Raw genomic sequence first — 20,956 nt, 5'->3', positions numbered from 1 at the left:
CTAGTCAGTCACAGTTGCCAAAAGGCGGAAACAACCCACATGGACATCAAGGGGTGAAAGGATGGATGAACTAAATGTGGTCCATCATACGGCGAGGTATTCTTCGGCCATGAAAAGGAATCAACCTGCTACAACATGGATGAACCTCGAAAACACGATGCTCAGTGAAAGAAGGCAGACACAAAGGGCCACATAGTGTGTGATTTCTGTAAACTATCCAGAATAGGTAAATCCATTGAGACAGAAAGCAGGCTAGTGGTTGCCAGAGACTGGGAAAAAGAGGGAATAAGGGTGACTGTTTAACGGGTACGGGGTTTTATTTGGGGGCAATGAAAATGATTTGGAACTCACAGAGGTGATGGTGGCACAAGATTTGTGAATGTACTAAATGGCACTGAATTGTTCACTTTCAAATAGTTTTAGGTTATATGAATTTTACCTCAATTTAAAAAATAAAAACCAGCTGCTGCACAGAGAGGGCCTGGGGGTGGGTGGGGCCCCCGGAGAAGGCCCCTGAATGCTGAGAAGGAACCAGCCTCACAGAGGGTTCCAGCCAGAGGGCAGCATGAGGTCGGAGGCCCTGACGTATGCACTTGGCCCTGTGAGATGTAGACAGGAAGCGGGGCCAGACTGTGCAGGGGCCAGACTGCGCAGGCCACCGGGCCATGGAGAGAGGCTGGGGACAGGAGGTGCTGGAGGGTGCTACGCAGGGTAGGAAGACTCCGTACCTGTCACCAGAGATAAGAGGCTGGTAGGGGACAGCTGCTGATAAACAAGGTGGGAGGGTTCACTTTTTTGGTCATGTCGTGAAGCCCATCAGTGAGAGCCAGCAGGTGTGTCACCCTGTCTGGCTGTCCCACCCAAATCCCCGTAATGCCCTCTGAGCTATAGAGCCCTTCCGTTTAGAAAAAAGTTAGGAAGGGCTGGGGAGGACCTGAGCAAGAGGGACTCTGGTGTTCTTCTCCCACGTGCCACCCCCCCCAACTCCCAGCCGGCCACCAGGTGAATGCCTGCGAGCAGCCTCTTGGCCAGAGGGGATCAGCGGTGGGGGCCAAGGCTGCTGAGAGGCCGCTGCCTGCCTGATGCCCAGGGTCACTTCCGGGGAGCAGCTTCTCTCTGGGATCTGCTGGGCTATTCGGTGCTCACGGAGGGACGGCCCTAGTGGGCTAGTTTGGACACCGCCCCACCATTAGCAGATTCTGGCAGTCAGATGTCACTGTGTCCTCCAGGGCTCTGACCATGGGGCACTGCGCCCCAAAGCCAGGCTCTACATCCAGCCGTGCCTGCTCACCCCAACACATGGGTCACTGTTGACCCCTCCCTCCCAGGCCAGACACACACACACACACACACACACGCGCGCGCGCGTGCCTCTGCCTTCGTGGAGCCGAGCGTTCTGTGGGGGCAACAGCCATCAACATAAAACCGGCCAATAAATAGAATTTGTGCTTTCTTTCCAAGCCAAATGGAAGAAGAAAAATATACCGAAGTGGCTAGTTGTCTATTAGCCCTGATTTATACTCTACTTTAATATCTCTTCCTCTTAATATCAAGGAAATGAAAGGTATATTTTCATCAAATACAATCATTTATAGCTTCTGAAGGGGAGACACACTGCTCTATGACAATTATTTGGGTCTGCAGAGAAAATTGGAAGATGTGTCACGACAGCGCTAGCTCCTCTGTCTGTCACCCCGAGGCAGGCGGCCAGAGCGAGGACCCCACACAGCCTGGGAGTCTGCATCAGTGAGGACTGCGGCCAAGGACATGGAAATACAGCTGGTCTCACGAGCCCAGACGGCGGCTGCAGAGGCCACGGCACCGAAGACCAACCTGGGCCGTGTTCCCGATGAGCCCCTCCAGCCCACTCTTTGCTTCCACAAACCTCTGAGAGAGGGCAGGGCAGTGAAACTCGGCAGATGTGCAACCAACCCAAATCTACCATCTGGCGCGTGTGCCCTCCTGGGACTCACATCTCTCTCACTTTGGTGACAGAAATGAAGCAGAAGAATGCTGCTTACAATCTTCAGGGGGGTCTTGGCTCCCTCGTCAAAGTGCCACTGACTAAAGCGCCCAACGTCGAGGGCCCCATAGGGAACGTCCTCGTGTTCCTGGTGTCACACAAGGAGGAGGTGTTATGTGGGAACTGCTCCAAGGCGGTGCATATTCTTCCTTCAGCAACTAATGAATGAAGGGCAGCATTAGGCACTGAGATACGACGGTGAGCACGACAAATCTGGTCCCCACGGATGTGACATTCTCCATGGGGGAGAAAGACCACGGCCAGCTACACAGATATGTCAGCCAGGTAGAGAACCCAGGGCCATGGAGACAATAAGCCAGGCTAATGTGATGGAGGGGAGGGGGTACCTTTTCTGGGGGGTGAGCAGGAAAGGCCTCTCTGAGGAGGTGGCATGCAGACTGAGGCCTGATCAATTTGTGGGAGGCAGCCACACAGAGATCTGAGGAAGAACATCCAGTGCAAAGGTCCTGAGGCAGGAGAGAGCTCAGTGATTTAGAGCAGTGGTTCTCAAAGGGAGGTCTGGGGAACCCTGGGGGCCTCCCGTGGTCAGAACTACTTTCAAAAACATAACAAGATAGCACCTTCCTTTTACTTCCATTCTCCCAGGAGTACACAGGAGTTTTCCAGAGGCCATATAATGGATGCTATCACAACACAGTGAAAGCAGAGGCAGATACGAGAATCCAGCTGTCCTCTATTAAGACAGACATTAGAGAGATTTGCAAAAATCCAAAACATTAATTTTGTTTTGGAGAACAGAGTTGTTTTTCATTAAAAAAAAGTTATTTATATTTACATGTGATGGGTTTTTAAAAAAATAAATAAGTAAACGTTTAAAGCATTTCTCAGTTTTAATTTCTAATCTGAAAATATCAGTGGATATAATCCATATAAACTACAGCTCTTTCGATTCCTCAATACTTTTTAAAAGAGTAAAAAGGTGTCCTGAGGCCAAAATTTTGGGAAGTGCGTACTCAGAGGACCAGCGGGGGCTGGTATGACGGGAAGGGATGGCGCGAGGTTGGGGGGCTGCGTCTAAGGGGCCGCTGGGGCCAATCTCATAACGATCACACGGATCAGAGTGGGATCTGGATTTTGCTCTAAGTGCAACTGGAAGATATGGAAGGGTTGCAGGCAGGGGCATGGTGTGATCTGACTTGTGTTCTAGAAAGATCCCTCTGGCTCGATGGGAGGTAGGGGGTGAGACTGGAGGTCAGAGGATACTGAGGATGCTGCTGCCATGACCCAGGGAGAGATGCTGGTGGCCGGGAGGGGAGACAAGGTTGGTGTGTTCTGTAAGCAGAGCAGGCCAGTGGGTGTGGGAGAGGAAACAGAAGCATTACGGATGATGCTGAGATGCGGGTGGCTGTGGAGCTGACTGTGAGCCAGCAGGTGATGAGACGGGTGGGAGCCAGGCAGGGTCCCTCCCTCTCTCTGAGTCACGCTGAGGCTCAATGGTTCCAACCTGCTCTACAGGCCACGTCTCCCACCCAAGCCAAGGCACGAGGGGAGTCAGGCGCCTCTCCCCAGGGGCCCAGAGCAGTCGCTCTGGGGGGCACATCTGTGAGAACGTCTCCACCGCTTCCCACCCCCGGGTGGCACTTCCAGGGCACTGACATAGCCAAAGGGTGACGGCCACCTTCAAGCAGCTACCTTTGACTTGCCGTAGTCCCAATGGGCCCAGCCTCACATACTCTGACCCTGGGACCAGCACAGGACTTTGGGCATTCTAGCTATGCTGGCCCCTCTGCTGGGCAGGCCCCGGCCACCGCGGACACTGCCACACCCAGCACCGGAACCCGGGCAGGGTGGGAGATGCATGCAGCAACTCACTGTACAGCCCGCTGCAAACAGAGAGGCGATTACGCAGATCCTGAAGAGCGTGACATTTGGCTCTATTTATTTTACACGTGTCTTGTTCCAAAAAGCATGGAACGGAAATAAGGCCTGGGCTTTTCTCCTTAACCCATTAGTTCCTGAGCTGAAAGAAGCCCCGATGACCCTGAAGAAATGATTTCTTAAGTAATATCATGTTATATGTCAATTATATCTCAATAAAAAAATTACAGAGTGGTGCTTATAGAAATATTATAATAAAATTACAACTGTGTGGAAAGAAAGAAAAGAAAAAGACAGAGAGAGAGAGAGAGAGAGAGAGAGAGAGAGAGAGAGAGAGAGAGAGAAGGAAAGGAGAGAGGGGCACTCTTACCAGGCCAGTCTGCATTTAGTTAACTGAGACTCATGGTCAGCATTTCTATTGCTTAGTGGCCATCTCTAAAGAACATGAAACAGCCTGGAGGCCATTTAACAAGGAATCCTCCAGACCCTGGGGCAGGCAGAACAATCTGACATTTCACAGCGAGAACAGGGACAGTGCTACAATCAGTCTCGTAGCCTAAGGCTGGTTTTAAGAATGAAAATAGCCTCAGGCTGTGGCTAGCAGCGTGACCCACTGCACTTCTCCCAGAGTGCATGCTGGGACTACGGATGTCAAGAGGAAAAACCTCCCCTTTGACGCTGCACACCCACTGCCAGGAATTTATCCCACAGACTCGCAAGATTTGCACAGTTACAGAAAGATATCCCGAGGTGTTCACGGTGACCCTGGAAGAGCTAAACACTGGAGGTGACCCAAGTGTCCATCAATACCAAATGTTCTAAAAGGTTTTTTGGTCCATCCATATGATAAAATAGTAACAATTAATGAGCGTGAAGTCGATTTACATATGCTGACATGTAACACTGACTTATCGTTAAGTAAAAACGGCCAGGCGCAGAATCACATATGTGGTATAAACCCCAGTGTAAAAACAGAGAAGCAAAGACAGAGCTATGACACACAAAGAAACAACATTTCTGGAAGGGTGTGTAAGAAATTGTTAAAAGTGGTTACTTCCGGAGCCAAGAAACTTTTCATTTTATTATGTCCTGTTTGGATCTTAAAATTTATCATATGCTTATAGTGTAAATATTTCTAAAATAAATTAATCAAATCCAAGAATGAAAACAATGGATCGGGGTGGAAGGGATACAAGGACTCTGATTTTGGACAGGTTCTCATGCCGGCGTTTCATTCTTAAATTGATAACTGCTTCTGAAAACATTTTGTAACACTTGTGACTGAAGTTCAAAGCCCTCACTGTGGGGAGGTTCAGTTGCAGGGGACGCTGGGCCAGTTTTCTGGAGTTTTGTAATCAAGAGCAAGGTTCTCTTTCGAGGGATGGGGGTGCATATGGATTTACTTAAATCAGACATGTCAACATGAAGCGGAGAGCCAACCCGCCCGCCCCTCTGCCGAAGCAGTTCCTTCTGCTCCTCCGAGCAGACCTTGAACCCTCGCCTCACGCTTCCCTTTTGAGAGAGGGGAGAAAAGGTCAGAGATGAGCTCTGGTGGAAGTGGTCAGAGAGGCCCCCAGAGAGGAGACACTGGCAGCCACCCTGTGGGCAGGGGGCCTTCGTCTGAAGTCTCCCTTCTTCGGGGGCTTGTAACAGGAACCACACGTACTATCTCTTTCTAGTCATCCTACATGGAAAAGGAAATTACTCTCCCACAACCTCATTACTAATCATCTAAGTATTTCCAAGAAATCTCCAAGAAACTTCTTAGTCCTAATTCTGAGAAGTTCTTCCACACCCCCACAAATCTTTGGAAAACCAAACCCCGGCAGCAGAACACCAAAGAGAAAGCCAAGATTCCTTTCCGGGGCTTGTGTCTCATCTTGGTGCTATACTTGGATAAATTCTAAGAAATTTATCTGGTGCTTCCAACTGGCTGGATTTCTGAGAAGGGAGAAGCAGCTCAATGCAGAGAAAGTCCTGGGACCCCCACAGGAGCGGGACAAGCGGTGGCGCGGGGTGGGGCCGGCTTACCTGGCACCTTGTCCACAGATGCGAACACAGAGCGCTGCACCGTGGGGTCACTGCTGCCCCGGCGGCACTGGTCGTAGAAGCGAAAAGGCAGGTGCTGGGAGGAAGAGGCAGAGCCGAGGCCAAACCCTAGGACTTCGGTCGTCGGCTGGATCGGGAGGTCCAGGAGGGCTACGTTCAAACAAACCCCAGGTCATGCTCAGTGCGTGGGATGGGAGGGTCGGTGACGAGACTTTGGGTGAGGCGTTCGTAGTCGATGTGTCCGTGGCCTTCCCAGGCACAACCCTTGGGCAATGCCAAGCAGGCAGCCGGCGGCAGCCTTGGGCTGGGGAGACCAGCGTGACACCCCAGGTCCTGCCTGAGGCTCAAAACACAGTTGGTCCTGGTGAGGGGTTCAGAAACGGACGCAGGGCCAGGCTCCATCTCGGGCTCTCGGCTTCCATACACAAAAGGCCGAGGCTTAGCCTCAGATGCCGTATCAGACCCCAAGGCACTTGGGGCCCATCCCGCCCTGAAAGTCTGCACACACGTGCACGGGGAAGAGTGTGAGAGAGAGGAGATATAGGCATATGTATTTGTATATTTATGAGTGTGTGTTCATCTGTCACAGTTACTTCTTCCCTTCCATAAACAAATCTCATGATATAGCAATTTGGAGGGCCTTTTTAAAATCAATGGAAGAAATACCCAAGGAATTAGTTCTCACAGCCACTTTATGGCATAATTCTCAATTTTCAAATGAAATATTTAGCCTTCATGCCTGCTCTGAGAAATGGCTTTACATTAAAAAAAAAAAAAAAAGCAAAAAAAAAAAACCTCTGAAAATAAATCTTAAAAGAAAGGACTGAGTGATTTAAGTCACTTTGCACATTACAAAATGCTTCTGTAATGATTTTGCAGGCCAAGCTGCAGCTAAGTGAGAAATAAGGGGAAGGCTATATAGGATGCGGGCCTGCACGATTCAATGGGGCAAGCGCAGGTAACACCAGCATCCACACCGTCCAGAAACCCTGCCCTCCCACCTTTATGTTTAGGTAATCGCTGGAGAAAGTTCTCCTCCCCCAGGGGAAAGCCTCCCAGCGGCCACACCAGAATGAACGGCAGTGCTTGAACCGAAAGGCACTGGTATCTCGAGAAGGACTGTTTAAAATTTTAGGAGTTGACACAATGGCTTTTCCCAAGGCGAATGCTGTGCCTTCCGCCCTGATGAACACAGCACACTCATCTCAGTGCCTTTATGTCTAAGAAAGCTGGGCCTTCCCAACACTGGGCACCATTGGGCCTCCTCGAAAATTTTGCACGATCCCTGTGAAATGTAACATGGCTTCTCCTTTCAGGGCTGGGTCATGGCCCCCTCACCGAGCGGGGTGGATTCTCATGAGAGCGGGGAAGGGATGTAGGAAGTTCTGCATTTGGTTCTTCCAACTAGCTGCCTGGGTGAGTTTTGGCAAGTCACTGAGCCTCAGTTTACTCATTTACAAAATGGGCAGAACAGGCCCTGCTGGTCTCAAGGGCCATTTTAAGAAGCGAAGGTGGTGGCGGAATGGCGAGGCATTTGGTAAACGTAAGCGGGACAACTGATGTGCGCAGGAGTGAGGACAGCTGTCCCCCACAACGCCTGCCTGTTCGTAGCCACTCGCCTGGTCAGGAGGGCTCTCCTTCTCTCCCGGCCCGAGAAACTCTAGAACTCAGACAGTTAGGAAGTGGGAAATTTTGAGCGGATTCTCCATTCTCACCAAAACACGATTCATTCCTGAACCCTATGTGTCCTCTTCTAGAGGAGCTATGGGGATTCTCGGGGTCCGCGGCAGAAGCCACGCGGACAAGCCCTGTGGCTGCTTCTGTCCCGGGGCCCAGGGGACGCCCGGCCTGGCCGGCCACTCACCAGCTATCCTCTGCATCTTCATGCGCCTGGCCTGGATGCGGCCCTTGGCCAGCCGCTGCTTCGCGATGATACAGCGGATGTGGTCTGAGAAGACGAAGGTGGCCTGCAGGATGGGGAAGGGCTTGGAGTGGGGGCTGGACGCAGGCTTGTGGATGGTGATGTTCAGGGCACGGCTGTCGTCCTCCACGCCGGTCACCTGCATGTCCTGTGGGGGGACGGGGCGGAAGAAAGTGGCTCATCAGGTCGAGGAGGAGGGCGACTGCTCAGAAGCTGTGGGATCCACATCTCAGCTACAAGAGGCCCCCCCCGTTTCAACTTTGCTTTTGCTCTGAAGGAGACCATCAGCCTCCTGGGTCTAAGAGTCAAGGACAGACACCAACCAGAGCAGGCCTACAGGGAAGGGCAGAGCGCTCAGAAGGGGAGGATGCTGGCATGGTGGTGCTACGGGTCCCGAGAGGACTTGAGTCAGCGAGGGAAGAAGTGGGTGCACCAGCCTTTTCAAGGGGCCTCGGGGAGCCCAACAGTCAAACTCCAAAATCCTTCTGAGAACCCAGTGATAACCCAAAATTCCTACCCCATCTGGCACGATCTTAGATATACTGACTCATCTATGGAGCGATTTCTTCCTTGTTTGTCTAAAGAAGGGGGCATCGCTGGCACCCATGGTTATGTCTGAAGAATTCCTGGTCCCTAGAGGAAAAAGCGAACTCCGAGAAAGACAAGGGAGGGCCTCTTAGCAGGCATGTGAAGACAGCTGCGTTTGAAAGGTGCAGAGGGAACTCACCTATAGGTAAGCGTAACAAGGATGCAGCCAATGGAAAACCTCAGAGTGGGTTCTCTGTAAAGAATCTGCTTCTCACAAAGGTTTGGGGTGATTTAAGATAAAAGAGGCAGGAGATCCGGCATGAACATCAGACAGGAAGGGCAGGCGGGGACAATGTGGAGAAGGGCTGATGGAATAAGAAAAGTAGCTGTTCGTAGGCATTAAATCTGGCTGTTTGGAAGTAACACCTGCCTCGAGATGATACAGTGGGAATTAGGTGAGATAGGATGCATTTAAAAGGAGAGGCTGGCACGTCGTAACGGTCTGACGAATAGTGTCTGTTGGAAGACGACCAAAAGAAAAGGTTTATGTGGCTTTCATTGTCTGATAGAGGACATGTATTAATCCTTCGAGGGAGAAAAACACTTTCCTGACACTAAATTCTACAGGAAATTGATCATCAGCCTAGATAAATAAGAAGCATTGAGTCACCTAATAGACGATCGCGTATATGGAAGTCTTTTTATAAGTGGAAGATTCTTCATATCGTCGTTTCTCATATCACCCTCAGTAAAAGATGCTTTTTATTATTTTTTTTTAAATGGAAAGATCTTTAAAAAGTGGTGGTTGGGGGAAAGGTGGCAACAGCCTCTTCAAACACATGGGTCGCTCTCTGGGAGAGCGGCCTGCTGCCAGCAGGTCAGTGTGGAGAGGTGGACGTGGGTCAGCTAAGCATGGCACTGCCAGCACCCAGGCCTGCCCAGCAAGGAAAACACAGCCTCAGAGTGGGGCAAGTCTCGGGCCTGGACGAGTTTGCTGGATGTCCAGGGACTGGGGTTCTGACGGGAGGTGTGAGCTAGGAGGCTGGTTTCAACTCTTGTGTCTACGTTTCATTCAACCAACCAGTTGGCATTAGTCACCCATCGTAGAGACAAGCATCATTGAGAAAACCCAAGTCCTGACTTGGCCGTGGCACTTCAGATGCCGGCTCTGCGGGAGAAGCGTGAGGACAAGGGAACTCTCACACACCGCCAGCGGCAACTATCATCTTAGACAGGAATTGGCAGTGTCTAGGAACACCGAAAATAGGCACACCCCAACTTCTTGGGACCTGCCTAGGGAAACCCCTGCCCAGGTGCACAAGGAAGTAAGGTTAATTGTGTTCGCGGCAGCAATGATTGTAAAGCTTAAAAGGCTGGAAACGGCCACAGGGCACTGGCTGGCTAACGATGCCTTGGCTTCTTTGGGCAGCAGTTCAAAGAATACCAGTGTGTCTGCATATGTGAGCATGGCCAGATCGCCAAGATACACAGACTGCCAAAAGCCAAGTGGGGAATACGTGCAACACTATAAAAAACACGCACATGTATCCCCTCTCAAGCATTATGTACACGATTTTCAAAAACAGGACAAGTAGTTATAGTTATATATGCATTTGGCAGAGAGCCAGGTCTGGAAGGATTACTGATAATGGGAGGAGGGGAACTGGATTTCCGTCAAAGAGTACCTGGCCTGTATCTGGGAGATATTTTAACTTTTTTCAATGATAATCTGCTCATGCAGTCCTTATATGTCATTAGAAATTAACTATATATATAAAAAAAACACACAAAGAAAAGGACATCGTAAAGATGCTTCTATCTTGTGTGTGTTTGTACAGCCAACCGAGAAGAGCTTAGGGAATTCGTACCTGCAGGAGGCCCGCGAACTTGACCACTCCCCAGCCGAGCCTGGACACATCGGGCTCCACCAAACTCATCTGGTAAATATCGACAGCCAGGAACCGCTGGACCATGCCGCCATCCTTAGTGATCACTGTGCATGCGATCAGGTCGCTGTTGTCTGGGAGGAGGCAGACAGAGAGCAGAGTGAGTGGCCGTTCGGCTGCCCAGCCTGATGGAGACACTCAAGCTGACCTGTGTTCTGCTGAGCAGCAGAGCCCAGTGGTCAGCGCCCAGGCTAGGAGTCACACACACCTGGGCCTGAGTGCCTCCTCTGAGCCACACTGGGCAACTTTCTTCACTTCTCTGGGTTTCAGAGTGCTCATCTGAAAAACAGGGATCCTATCCATCCCTCTCAACGCTCTGTTTTGAGGACTGACTGGTACAGAGCTCATACAGCATTCGTGCAATGCTTACTGTACAGTAGGTGCTCAAACTGGAGCCAAACATACAAACACACCACAACAAACCGAGAATCTCAGTTTGCAGACCATTAGAGGTTTATACTGGGATGGTGGTTGCCTAAATTAAGTGAAGACAGCAAGCGTTCCCTACTCCATTGTAGAACCGCCAGGCTCTCAAGCTGCTGTCTGGCAACTTAGAGCCAAGCTCTGCACTAAATGGTGTATGATCCTGGGTAACACACTCAGTCCCTCCGAACCACAGTTTTCCATCTGTACAATGGGAATAATATACCCTACCATGAGACGTTTGGTGCATTAAATGAGAACAGGCAGGTAAAGCATTTAGCATGGGGTCCTCAGCGTAGGCTGGGTCCCGTCTCTTACGTGAGAGTTATCCCCAAATTTGATGCCTAATTTAACGCCTGTCCTGATGGCTACGAAATCACCAGAGTAATGCAGGACCATGAAATCTACAGTTCACTTTGACTTCCCTCCAAGGAATCCTCGGCTACGTGTTTTAAAAGAAACAGCTGAACCAGGAAACAACCTAAATGCCCCCGAATAGGGGAACACTTTGAGTATGAGTTTTTTCCCCATCACATGGAAAATTAGACACCCATTTAAAAATTATGTGTAACCAAACTGTGAACAGTGGTTAACTATGGGGAGAAGTGAGAATAGGGGGTGGGAGTGTGTGTGTGTGGTTGGCAGGGGGAGGGGGAGTATCAATGGGAGAACTCCATTTTTGCTCTATACACCACTGTATAGCTTGAAATTGTTTGAAAATGAGAAAAGTATTCAAGATGTACTTTTGAAATGCACATTAAAAACCTAAGCAAAAAACCCTACTGACAAATAATTGCCATGACATTGCAAGAGACATTAAAATTTTCAATGAAAAAGGGGGTAAAAACATTCTCATTATGATTTTGATACGTTTAAAAAAAGATATTGCTACAAAGAAATGCAAGTGCAGAGAAACATACTCAAACCTTAAAAGGAGTCTCTGATTAGAAGAATGAAAGGTGGTTTGCTTTATTGAGGTATATATAATTTATATTATCACAAAATTCACCCATTTTAAGTATCCAGTTTGAGTTTTAGTTGTGCATAACGACATTCTACTTGTGGAACGCTTCAGTCATGCCAGGAAGTTGTATCAGAAGCACTGATCTAATATTTGGCTTAAATGTATTGGTGGTGGTGGTGGGGGGGGGCAATACACAGATGGTATCACTTTTGGCCCCAAACACGTGATAACAAACTTGGACTCAAGTATTCGCCAAGGTCTCCGCCCCCCACTTTTACTTTTCATTTAGAACTAAGGGATGATAGATAATTTCTCCTCTCTCAGGCATCACCTCCCCCCACACACCTCAGTTTAACCCTCTGAGTGCATAACCTATCCGGGATGCTGGCTTCATGGAGGCGTCTTCTAGTCCATCTTCTGGGTGTTTCCAGGCATTATGCTGGTCTATTCTCCCCACCTAGGATACCCAGATGCCCCCACAGCAAACACCACCTCCAGACAGGCTTAACTCTGTGGACTGGACTTTCTCATTATCGAGGGCAAGAATCTTCCTCCCTTCCCCAACACTCCAGCCAAGTATTTAAAACAGGTTTCTGAAAACTATTTCATCTAGGATTTCTAGTTCCATACGGGAAGGCATCTTGTCTTCTTTGGCATCAGAAATGCAAATCATCATATTCATTCTTACAAAACATTTTCTTTGTGATAGGTAGAGTTTATTGTAGTGCTCCTCAGAAATCTTTTACTTTTTAAAAATAGAAAACCTAGCGAATATGGGGTGCTTTTCCTTTACCTTTTTTTCCTGGCTCCCCCCCNCCCCCACTTCCCCTCCCCCCCCTCTAAGTAGGACAATTCTGCCTTCTTTCCCACATTCACAAAGGGCGTGCCTGGGAAAGCAGGCAGGGCCATTGGGTATTGGTGTCAGCAGGCAGCCCCCTCATCAAGCCCTGCAGCCCTCAGGGGCTTGGGTGGTGGGGGAGACCCACCACCTCTGCCACAAAGAACAAAAAAAGGAAGGGCTAAACCCCAAAGCGGAACAACTTTCGGCAATGCAATTGAGACATCAAAGCCCTGTGAGAGACTTCATAAGAAAACTAAAAGCAACAGCCTCCGTGAGACAGGGCTGAGAGGGAAGGAGGCCTGACTTTTCAGAACACGTGGGGCCGTTAAGGAGAAATGCAGCAGCTTCTGAGGACTAAAGAGAAGGCGTGTCCTTCAGGAAACCAAGGACCGCGCGGGTGGCTGGTTGGGGTGACTCGCTTGCGGGCCTCTCGGTGTCAACTCCTTCACCACCTCAGCCCTCAGCCCTTGGGGGTGCTCCTTCCTGAGGAGAGGGGCTGTCTGGTCACCTTGGGATGGCCATGGTGTCTTGCACAGAGGAAGACCGAGGGGAGAGCTGCTGAATGGAACCCAGTTCCGCCCCCAGGCTGTCCTTGCACTGCTGCTTTCCTGCAGGCACCTGTGGGTGTCACTCTGAGGCAGGGGAGCCATGCGGGAGGCTGAGGTGCCCGGAGGGACTCGGGCACATGGCAGGATCTGGAGGCTGGCAGCTATGTTGGTGCATGTGCCAGTCTCATGAGCCCCACTGCCTGCCTCTCAGGAGTGGGCTGTGGCCGGGGGAGGCCAGTGTAAATGACGGGTCATCCGTACACTGCCCCAATCTCGCTGCCCACCTGAATCTCGTGGGACCTTCTCCCACCAACCTCACTTCCAAAGGGGTGGGGCCTAGGACGCCACAACATTTCTTTAAAAAGAACTGAGGATCAATACATACAAATAAATAAACATAAGGCTGGTAAACTAACTCCATTAAAATGAAAATTTAACTCGTGTATAACAAAATATTTTATAAATAAATAGACTAGATTTTATAAATAAATAGACTAGGGGAAATACTTGCAAAATATCTCTAAGAGGCTCAAGATGAATAAAGCAGTAAATGTGAAGGGCCCCCACAGGCCAGGCACAGACAAGAGAATGGGGACTGCCACTAAACACACACAAAGGTGCTCACCCTCATGAGAAATCAGGAAACAAAACAAGTTACCATCTTCTATTCATCGGATTAGCAAAAACAAAAAAGTCTGATGACATCAGTTATTGGGGTGAGGACAAAAAAAAACAACAAAAACACCGACATTCTCAAACGCTGCTAGGAGGAGAATCAATTGACATAGCCACTTTGAAGGGCAAATTAGCATTATTTATTAAAACTGAAAGTGTCACACTGTATGACCCGGCAGTTGGTATGTTCCTAAGAAAAGCACATTCATGGGCCAAGAGCCACAAACAAGGATGGTGACGGCAGGATCTGGGTCTGTAATGCCCAGTAACAGGAAAGTCTGAAAAAATGTGTGCGTTCATTTAGTGCAAAGCCATATGGCAACGACAAGGAATGAGTTAGACCTCTAGCTGTTTCAAGAACATACCGTTGAGTGGAAAAGGCAATTTGCAGCATGACACATGCAGTGCAACACAATTCGTGTAAAATTAAGCCACACAAAACGATACTGTTGTTTTCTGTGGGTTCCAGCATGTGGATGTACGAGCGAATTTTAAGAATCTGTCTGGTGGGTGCCCAGTGATACGTGTTTGGGGGGGTGAGGTGGGGTTGAGGGTGCGGGGGTCAGGGTCGCCTTAGTTAGTATGCAATGTTCTCAGTTTTCAAAGAGAAAAGAGGTGTGTTATATGTGTATTTAAAACTAAATAAAGAGAAACATGACCCTCTTTCCACACTCGTACACGAAGGACCTCAGATGCTCCTGGGGCCCGGCCAGAGGGGGTAAGCAGCACGGGGCCAAGCTGGCTCTGCCTGGTCCCCAAGGCGGTGACCACTGGCCCAGAAGGGCGGAGGCAAGAAGCGGAGAGCTCTCCACAGCACCTCTTAGCACACAGATGTGCCCGATTCCAAACCAGCCAGGTGTGGGAGCTGAAGAGCTCTGGCACCCAGTTCAACAAGCACGTGGGTGTCAGGCTGCACTAGGGGACCGGCCATAAACAAGGGCATCCGGGGCCGGCAAGGGTGCTGGGGCCAGGGACGCAGGGTACCGTGTAGACTAAGTCTCCATCCAGGCACCCGACAGGCAGGGCAGCGGGGGTGACAGACATCTCACCGCGCCCCAAGACCGCAACGGTGTGGTGTGCCTCCCAGTGGAACCTCATGCCCGGGACAGGTGACATGTCCCCCCTACTCCTAGGCACTGCCTTTGTTTCATTTATTTGAAAGGGGAGAAGACTTGCCATTTTATTTGAAAATATTAAGCTTATTAAGCTCTCTGAATAGATAACACCTTCATATGTTTGCATTTTAAAAGGTGTGAAATTTTACACAGCTGACGTTGTCTCCCTGTCCTCCCGTACACGTTTCTTATTTTCCACCCACTCTGCATTTCCGAGTGTGTGTGTAGCTATGAGAATTCCTTACAATAAAGTAACAGTGAAAACAGATGAAAAAGACCGTTTTATTAAATTAAAGCCTAATGCTGCTCTTTTGACACAGCGGTTCTCAACCTGTGGGTCGTGACCCCTTTGGGGGTTGAACGACCCTTTCACAGGGGTCACCTAAAACCATCAGAAAACAAAAAGATATTTACATTACGATTCATAACAGTAGCAAAATTACAGTTATAGAGTAGCAACGAACATAATTTTATGGTTGGGGGTCACCACAACATGAGGAACTGTATTAAGGGGTCGTGGCATTAGGAAGGTTGAGAACCGCTGGATTAAAAGGGCAACCTAAGAGTAAGAGATGTTCTAAGATAAACTAATACTAATCAAAGACTTTCTCCTTGATGTACCAGAAAGGACCAGAGGGGCCCTGGAATGGCTTTCTTACGGGCTACACTTTCCAAAATGGCCACAGCAGTATCTCCCACCCTCCATGCTCTGTTAGCACGTGACCTTGACCCTCCTCCCATCAAGTGGTGGGGTCTGTATCCTCTGTCCTTGAACCTGGGTGGGGGCCTCTATGGTTGCCCAGACCAACAGAGTACAGTGGAAGTAATCCAATGTGATTTCTGAGGCAAGGTCATAAAAATGCTCTTGGGACCTACCCACCATGCTGTGAGGAAGCTCAAACAGCCATGGAGACCCCCCCCCCCTCGAGAGAAGCCAAGGCCCCGGCCCTCAGCCAGCCCTTACCTGCCAGCCCGCAGTGGATCCTCTAGTCCCCAGCTAAGCCACTCCAGGGGACGCCACGTGGGGGCAGAGATGAGCTATGCCCACCGAGAGCTGGGCAAATTATAGATCTGTGGGTAAAATGAATGACTGCAGTTGCTCTAAGTCACTCAATGTTAAGATGGTTTGTTGTTCAGAAATAGACCATTTCAACAGTGATTTACTGTAATTTAGTGCTAACACTCTTTCAGCACCACCCAGGGCTGCACAGCACATCGCGGAAGACTGGCCTGGACAAACAGCTCAGGGCTGGCGATTTGGGGTACACGAAAGGTCCTGCAGTGTTTAGGAGAATGAAGGAAAAGGAGTGTAGCCATTTTCCAACAGAAGGAGAGAGGAGGAGATAATGGAAATGCATGAAAGAGCCACTTGACCGTGAAGTGCACAGTCAGGGCAACCTGACCTGGAAGAAAAAGCATCTTGGGCTTTGGAGCCATGGAGACCTCGGTTCAAATCCCAGCTCTGCCATTAATAACTTGTGACCCTGGACAAACTCCTCTGAGTCTCAGGTTCCTCGTGTATAAAACTAAGACCCACCCCTTTGCAGGACCCTCGAGGGGATCTGAGAGGCCTCAGGCTGTGCCCAGTGCAATGCCCGGTGAGCAGAACGGACACGAGCTGTGTGGTCTTCACCGGTAGGGGCTGCTGCTGGAAGCACCCTGGCTCTTCGGAGCCACAAGTCTCTAATCAGAAGCCCTCTGCCTGAGGTGAAGTCATGCTTTCTGAATGCACACTGGAGGGTAAGCAAGGCTCTACAGCGGGAGAAAATGAATCATGGTTTTTGGTCGTTCCTCAGAACTCTTGTGGAGTCATGGGCAGTGAGTGATGCAGGTCCCCGGCCTCTCCAAGAGGCCCCCCAAGCCCTCATCTGTGGTTACCCCACCCACCCAGTCACTCTCCGCCACATCTACCCATCTAATCCCCTACTGCACCCCAATGCTGGCCAGTCTCCAATTACCCTCCTTCCTGGTTGAGGCCTGCTCTGTCAAGCAGTAAGCCCCAAGAAGGCAGGGCCCTGACCTGTCTCCTTCACCGCCGTACCCCTAGGAGGGGGCCTGGGCAGTGGCAGTCACTGGATGGACTGGGTGGAGGAATGCTAATGTCATCTGGTCCTCCCGTTTTGAGGCAAAGGACTTCCCAGCGTGCTGCCTATCAGCCCCTGGGCTGCAGCCTCCCTCTGACAGGCTGTAGCTCATTACTGAGCAATAACTGGGGCTGATTGACTTTTGCTGTATTTAAATGATCCCTTCGTAATAAAATATGGGTGCCAATACCGTAATTTAATTCTTGGCGTTGGTGGCTCCACATACATTTAGAATGGAGTCTTTATCCTCACAGTGAGATTCTAGGCCAGCTCAGTTCCAGCGCTTTGAAATCCAACACCAGTGCTGTGAGCTGTTGAGCCGATTCTTGGACTGCCACCACAGCTGGAGTTCAGGCTAGTGCCTCTGTAAACACGAGTCTTTCAGGCCCCGCTGGCACATGTGGTCCCTGCCCTTCCCTGCATCCAAAAGCAAACTGGGTTCCCACTCCAGGGATCCCCCGATGTGCCAGGGACGAGTGAGGGAGCCTGCGGTGGCCCGGGGGCCCTCGCAGGGCGAGCTGGAACAGTGGGATCACTGACTTTCCTGCAGTTGGTGGCCCTGTCCTGGGGGATCTGGTGCCATTAGGGCTTCGGTTCTCTAAAGCCACGTACAGGAAGATGGTCAGGGCTGAGTTGCGGGGTGTGTCCCACCCCCCTGCAGGCCCCCAGCAGTTCGTGACTGCCACTGACACCATGACCGATGACCTCTATCGAGTGTCCGTGAGTGCCAGGAGTGGAGCTCCCCACCTGACATGTGCGGGATCCTATGAGATGGGGTCACTGATTCCAGAGGACAAACTGCGGGAGGTCGAGTGACTTCCCCAAGGACACACAACCGAAGACGACGTAGCGAGGTGTGGAGCCAGGGCGAATGTGACGGCCGTCCTGAACAAGCTGGTTGTAACCTGGGCTCCAGTCCTCTGGATCAGGCCAGAGAGACAGTCACATGACCCAAGCACTCAGCAGGCCGTCCCCAGGGGTTGTGATGTCATGGTGGCTAACGCCGTGAAGCCACCTGTGTGCTCCTGGGCTGCCCTTGGCAAGGCTCTCTCTTCACTGGGCACATGGTGGTCCCTTCCGGCAGATGGGCAGATCCCCTGCCCTCACTAAGCCTTCAGACCATGGACAGATGGCAGCCCTTGGCAGCTGCCTGACACTGGGAATTAGCTGTGTGACAGAGGAGGTGCTCTGTGGTACTGACAGTGACTCCAGGGAGAGCCAGCCTGGCATGGCTCCCTGATGACAGAATGCCGCTGAGGCAAGAGGCCTTAACTGACCAGTAATGCACGGCTGGGAAGTGACTGATGAATCATCGGCTTTCTCGGGGAGAGGAGGTGGGGGCAGGCACAGGCGGTACAAGGCAGTCCATCAGAAGCCCGGTGGGAAAGTGCAATCCATCTCCCAAATGTCACCACTCCATCAATAGCCACTACAAGGAGGAAAACGATAGCCACCCTGGGGCAGAAGGAAGTTCCTCACACACGGTTCCCTGGGAGCTATCCCGAGTGTTTTGAGAAGAAAGCTCTGTGCTGATTCAAAGGTAGCCCAGCAGCGCTGGGGCGACAGGGAGCCTAGTGAATTCTACAGACCCACCACCACACCACCACTCAGACCTTCTCGAGCCTGATTCATGCAAGGGGGAGACTCCACGCACGGCCCATGATATTCCCAAGTCAAAACGAGAAAGACATCCAACTGCTGCCACTCAGGGTGTGAACCAGCGCACTCAATTAGCTTGGCTGCTTCTCCTGACGGTCAAATCAATCCTTCGAAGAAAATTAAGTAACCATTTCTCCATCAACCCAGCAACAGCTTATGGGTTATTTGCTGCAAGCAGCAATCAATTACTTTGTCTTCTTTGAAGCTCCCTAAAGCTTTTCTTCCCAGCACAGCACGGGGGGGGGGCAGGGGGCAGGTGTGAAGCGCAATATTTCCTGGATGGACAAGCGGGTCTTGTCACATTTCTACTGCCAGGCACGGAGTCTGGTCTCTCCGAAAATAAAGGGGAAAACATACTGGTGTCGTTCCTTGGATTTACAAGGAGAGCAGCAATTAGGGATGGAGCTATTAGGATATGGGCTGAAAGCCAGTCACCCAGGGGAAACTGTGACCTAGTGATTGGTTCCAAGATTTCCACCAAGATCACTGGGGCTACCCCCAAAAGCTGCCACACTGGTGACCTGGCCCTCGGCCTCCTGTCCACCTGCCCCTACCGAGAGCTCCGCGCTGTCCTAACGCATTCCAACTCCACTCTCCCACCCGTCCCTATAACGCTAAACGCAGGGGGGCCACGCTGGGGACAGTCACCAGCCAGGCCTGAGGGCAAGGGTGCCTGGGGTTGAGCTGTAGCCCTGTCACTCTCCAGTTGTGTTGACCCTGGGCACGTGACTTCCCTTCTGTTGCCTCATCGGTAGGCCAGGGTAATAAAATGACAAATGAGTTTATAGCTCTAATTCATGATATGCATGCTGATGTATTTAGGAAGAAGGGCACTGATATCAGCAATTAACTTTTATAATGTCCAAAAAAAAAAAAAGAAAGAAAGAAAAAGAAAATGAAAACACGGGTTGATGGCTGAATAGAGGGGTAGATACGTGAGAAAACTAGTAAATTGTTAGTGGTGAAATGGAGACGGTGGGTATGGGGTTCACTGCACAGCTCCTTCAACTTGGCTGCATGCTCGAAATTTTCCAAACTAAACTGCTGCGGGGGAAAACGGACTTCCGAGAGCTGTTGTGCAAGTCACACACGTACACAGCAGTGTGCGGGACCCACAGGGGCTGAGCCCTCAGTGGCATCGGTGTGATGATTATTACTAATTCCTTGACCTTCTTTACAAGGTCCCTTTGCGGTGAAATCTACTTGGTTCCTGCATTTGAGCAGCAGGAATTGGAACAGGAACTTCGGACGGACGCGAGTGTACCCCTAAGCGCTCTTTCTAGCACCTCTTAACCTTGCAGAGTCTTAATGTCACCCAGTGGCTTCCCAGGCCACCAAGGGCACCATATCGACGCTCACTTTGGGTATGGGTGGGTAAGTCTGTCATTTGTTCATTCAGCAATTTTTCAAGCAGTTACTGTGTGATGGGTTGGTGTCTTGGTGGCTGCGGCATGGCCCGGGCTCAATAACTAACTGGGGGGAGGGCACGGGTGCCACTTGCAGGCGAGGAGCCTAAGGACTGGGGAGGCCAGGCACCTTGTCCATCCGAGAGCTGGGGACACTGCTCGGCTTGGGCGCAGTGCCGGCTGCCTCCAGGAGGGGTTTTCCATGGCCACTTCCTCCCTCTTGCTTAAAGCGCATGAACCGCCGCTGGGAAGATGCTGCTGGGAAGATGGTGCAACCGCTTCTCACAAAGCGGCCCAGAAAGCCGTCACGCGTCCTCATCTTTCCCCCTTGGAAAATTTCAAGAGGCTCTTCTTGGGAGAACAAAGAGAGCAAATTTGACTTTTCTTGTCCCCACACGCCCAGAAGCTTGTGGGGCGGCTCCCTCTGACTGCTCTCATCTACTTAAGGACGGGCAACTTGCAAAAGCTTTATTCCTTGTTCCTTCTTCGCCTTAAACAAAGTTCACAGACACACAACTCGGTGAAAACGTAATTACCAGAAACAGAATCCAAATGAGCAGCAATTCCAAGTAGCGCCTGGCATGTCCCCTTATCAAGTGACACACAGCCTGCCACCAGAGGCATAGCAATCTGATCTTTATAATGCATTGGTGACCACACTTATCTCTACACTCACTCTCCCCAGAATGCCACATTTGCATAGTACATTGCATAATTTCCTCTCTGAAAATGGCCCTGTTTAGCATGAGTAAATAAAGTTACCTAACTCTGAGGCAGTGGAATGGAATACTCGAGATTTCCAAGAAAAGATTTGAATACCTAAGCTCCTTACTATGCGATGCAAGATAGTGTCACACAGCTCCCTCCTTCCTGCTCCCGAGCAGGCAGCCAGCAGCCCCTGGGGGCGGGGGTGGGGGGGGTGCGCGCGCATCAGA

The 20,956-nt window shown here is 50.6% G+C and overlaps 1 protein-coding gene across 6 annotated transcripts in view; it reads right to left on the bottom strand.

The window, feature by feature from the left end:
* The window catches only part of CLEC16A (C-type lectin domain containing 16A), a 225,531-nt gene that overhangs the window by 42,436 nt on the left and 162,139 nt on the right, over nt 1-20,956 (bottom strand). For all 6 annotated transcript variants that reach the window (XM_019650914.1, XM_019650919.1, XM_019650917.1 and 3 more), the window contains 3 exons: nt 10,229-10,380; nt 7,776-7,980; nt 5,894-6,061 (listed from right to left, as the gene is read on the bottom strand). In XM_019650914.1, the coding sequence (XP_019506459.1) occupies nt 5,894-6,061; nt 7,776-7,980; nt 10,229-10,380 (525 nt within the window). The remainder of the gene's footprint in view (nt 1-5,893; nt 6,062-7,775; nt 7,981-10,228; nt 10,381-20,956) is intronic.

Source organism: Hipposideros armiger, unplaced genomic scaffold (genome assembly GCF_001890085.2).
Source record: "Hipposideros armiger isolate ML-2016 unplaced genomic scaffold, ASM189008v1 scaffold_149, whole genome shotgun sequence".
In the NCBI taxonomy this organism is placed as follows: Eukaryota; Metazoa; Chordata; class Mammalia; order Chiroptera; family Hipposideridae; genus Hipposideros; species Hipposideros armiger.
Note: the sequence above shows the minus strand (reverse complement) of the source record. Positions and strands in the feature narration are given on the sequence as shown.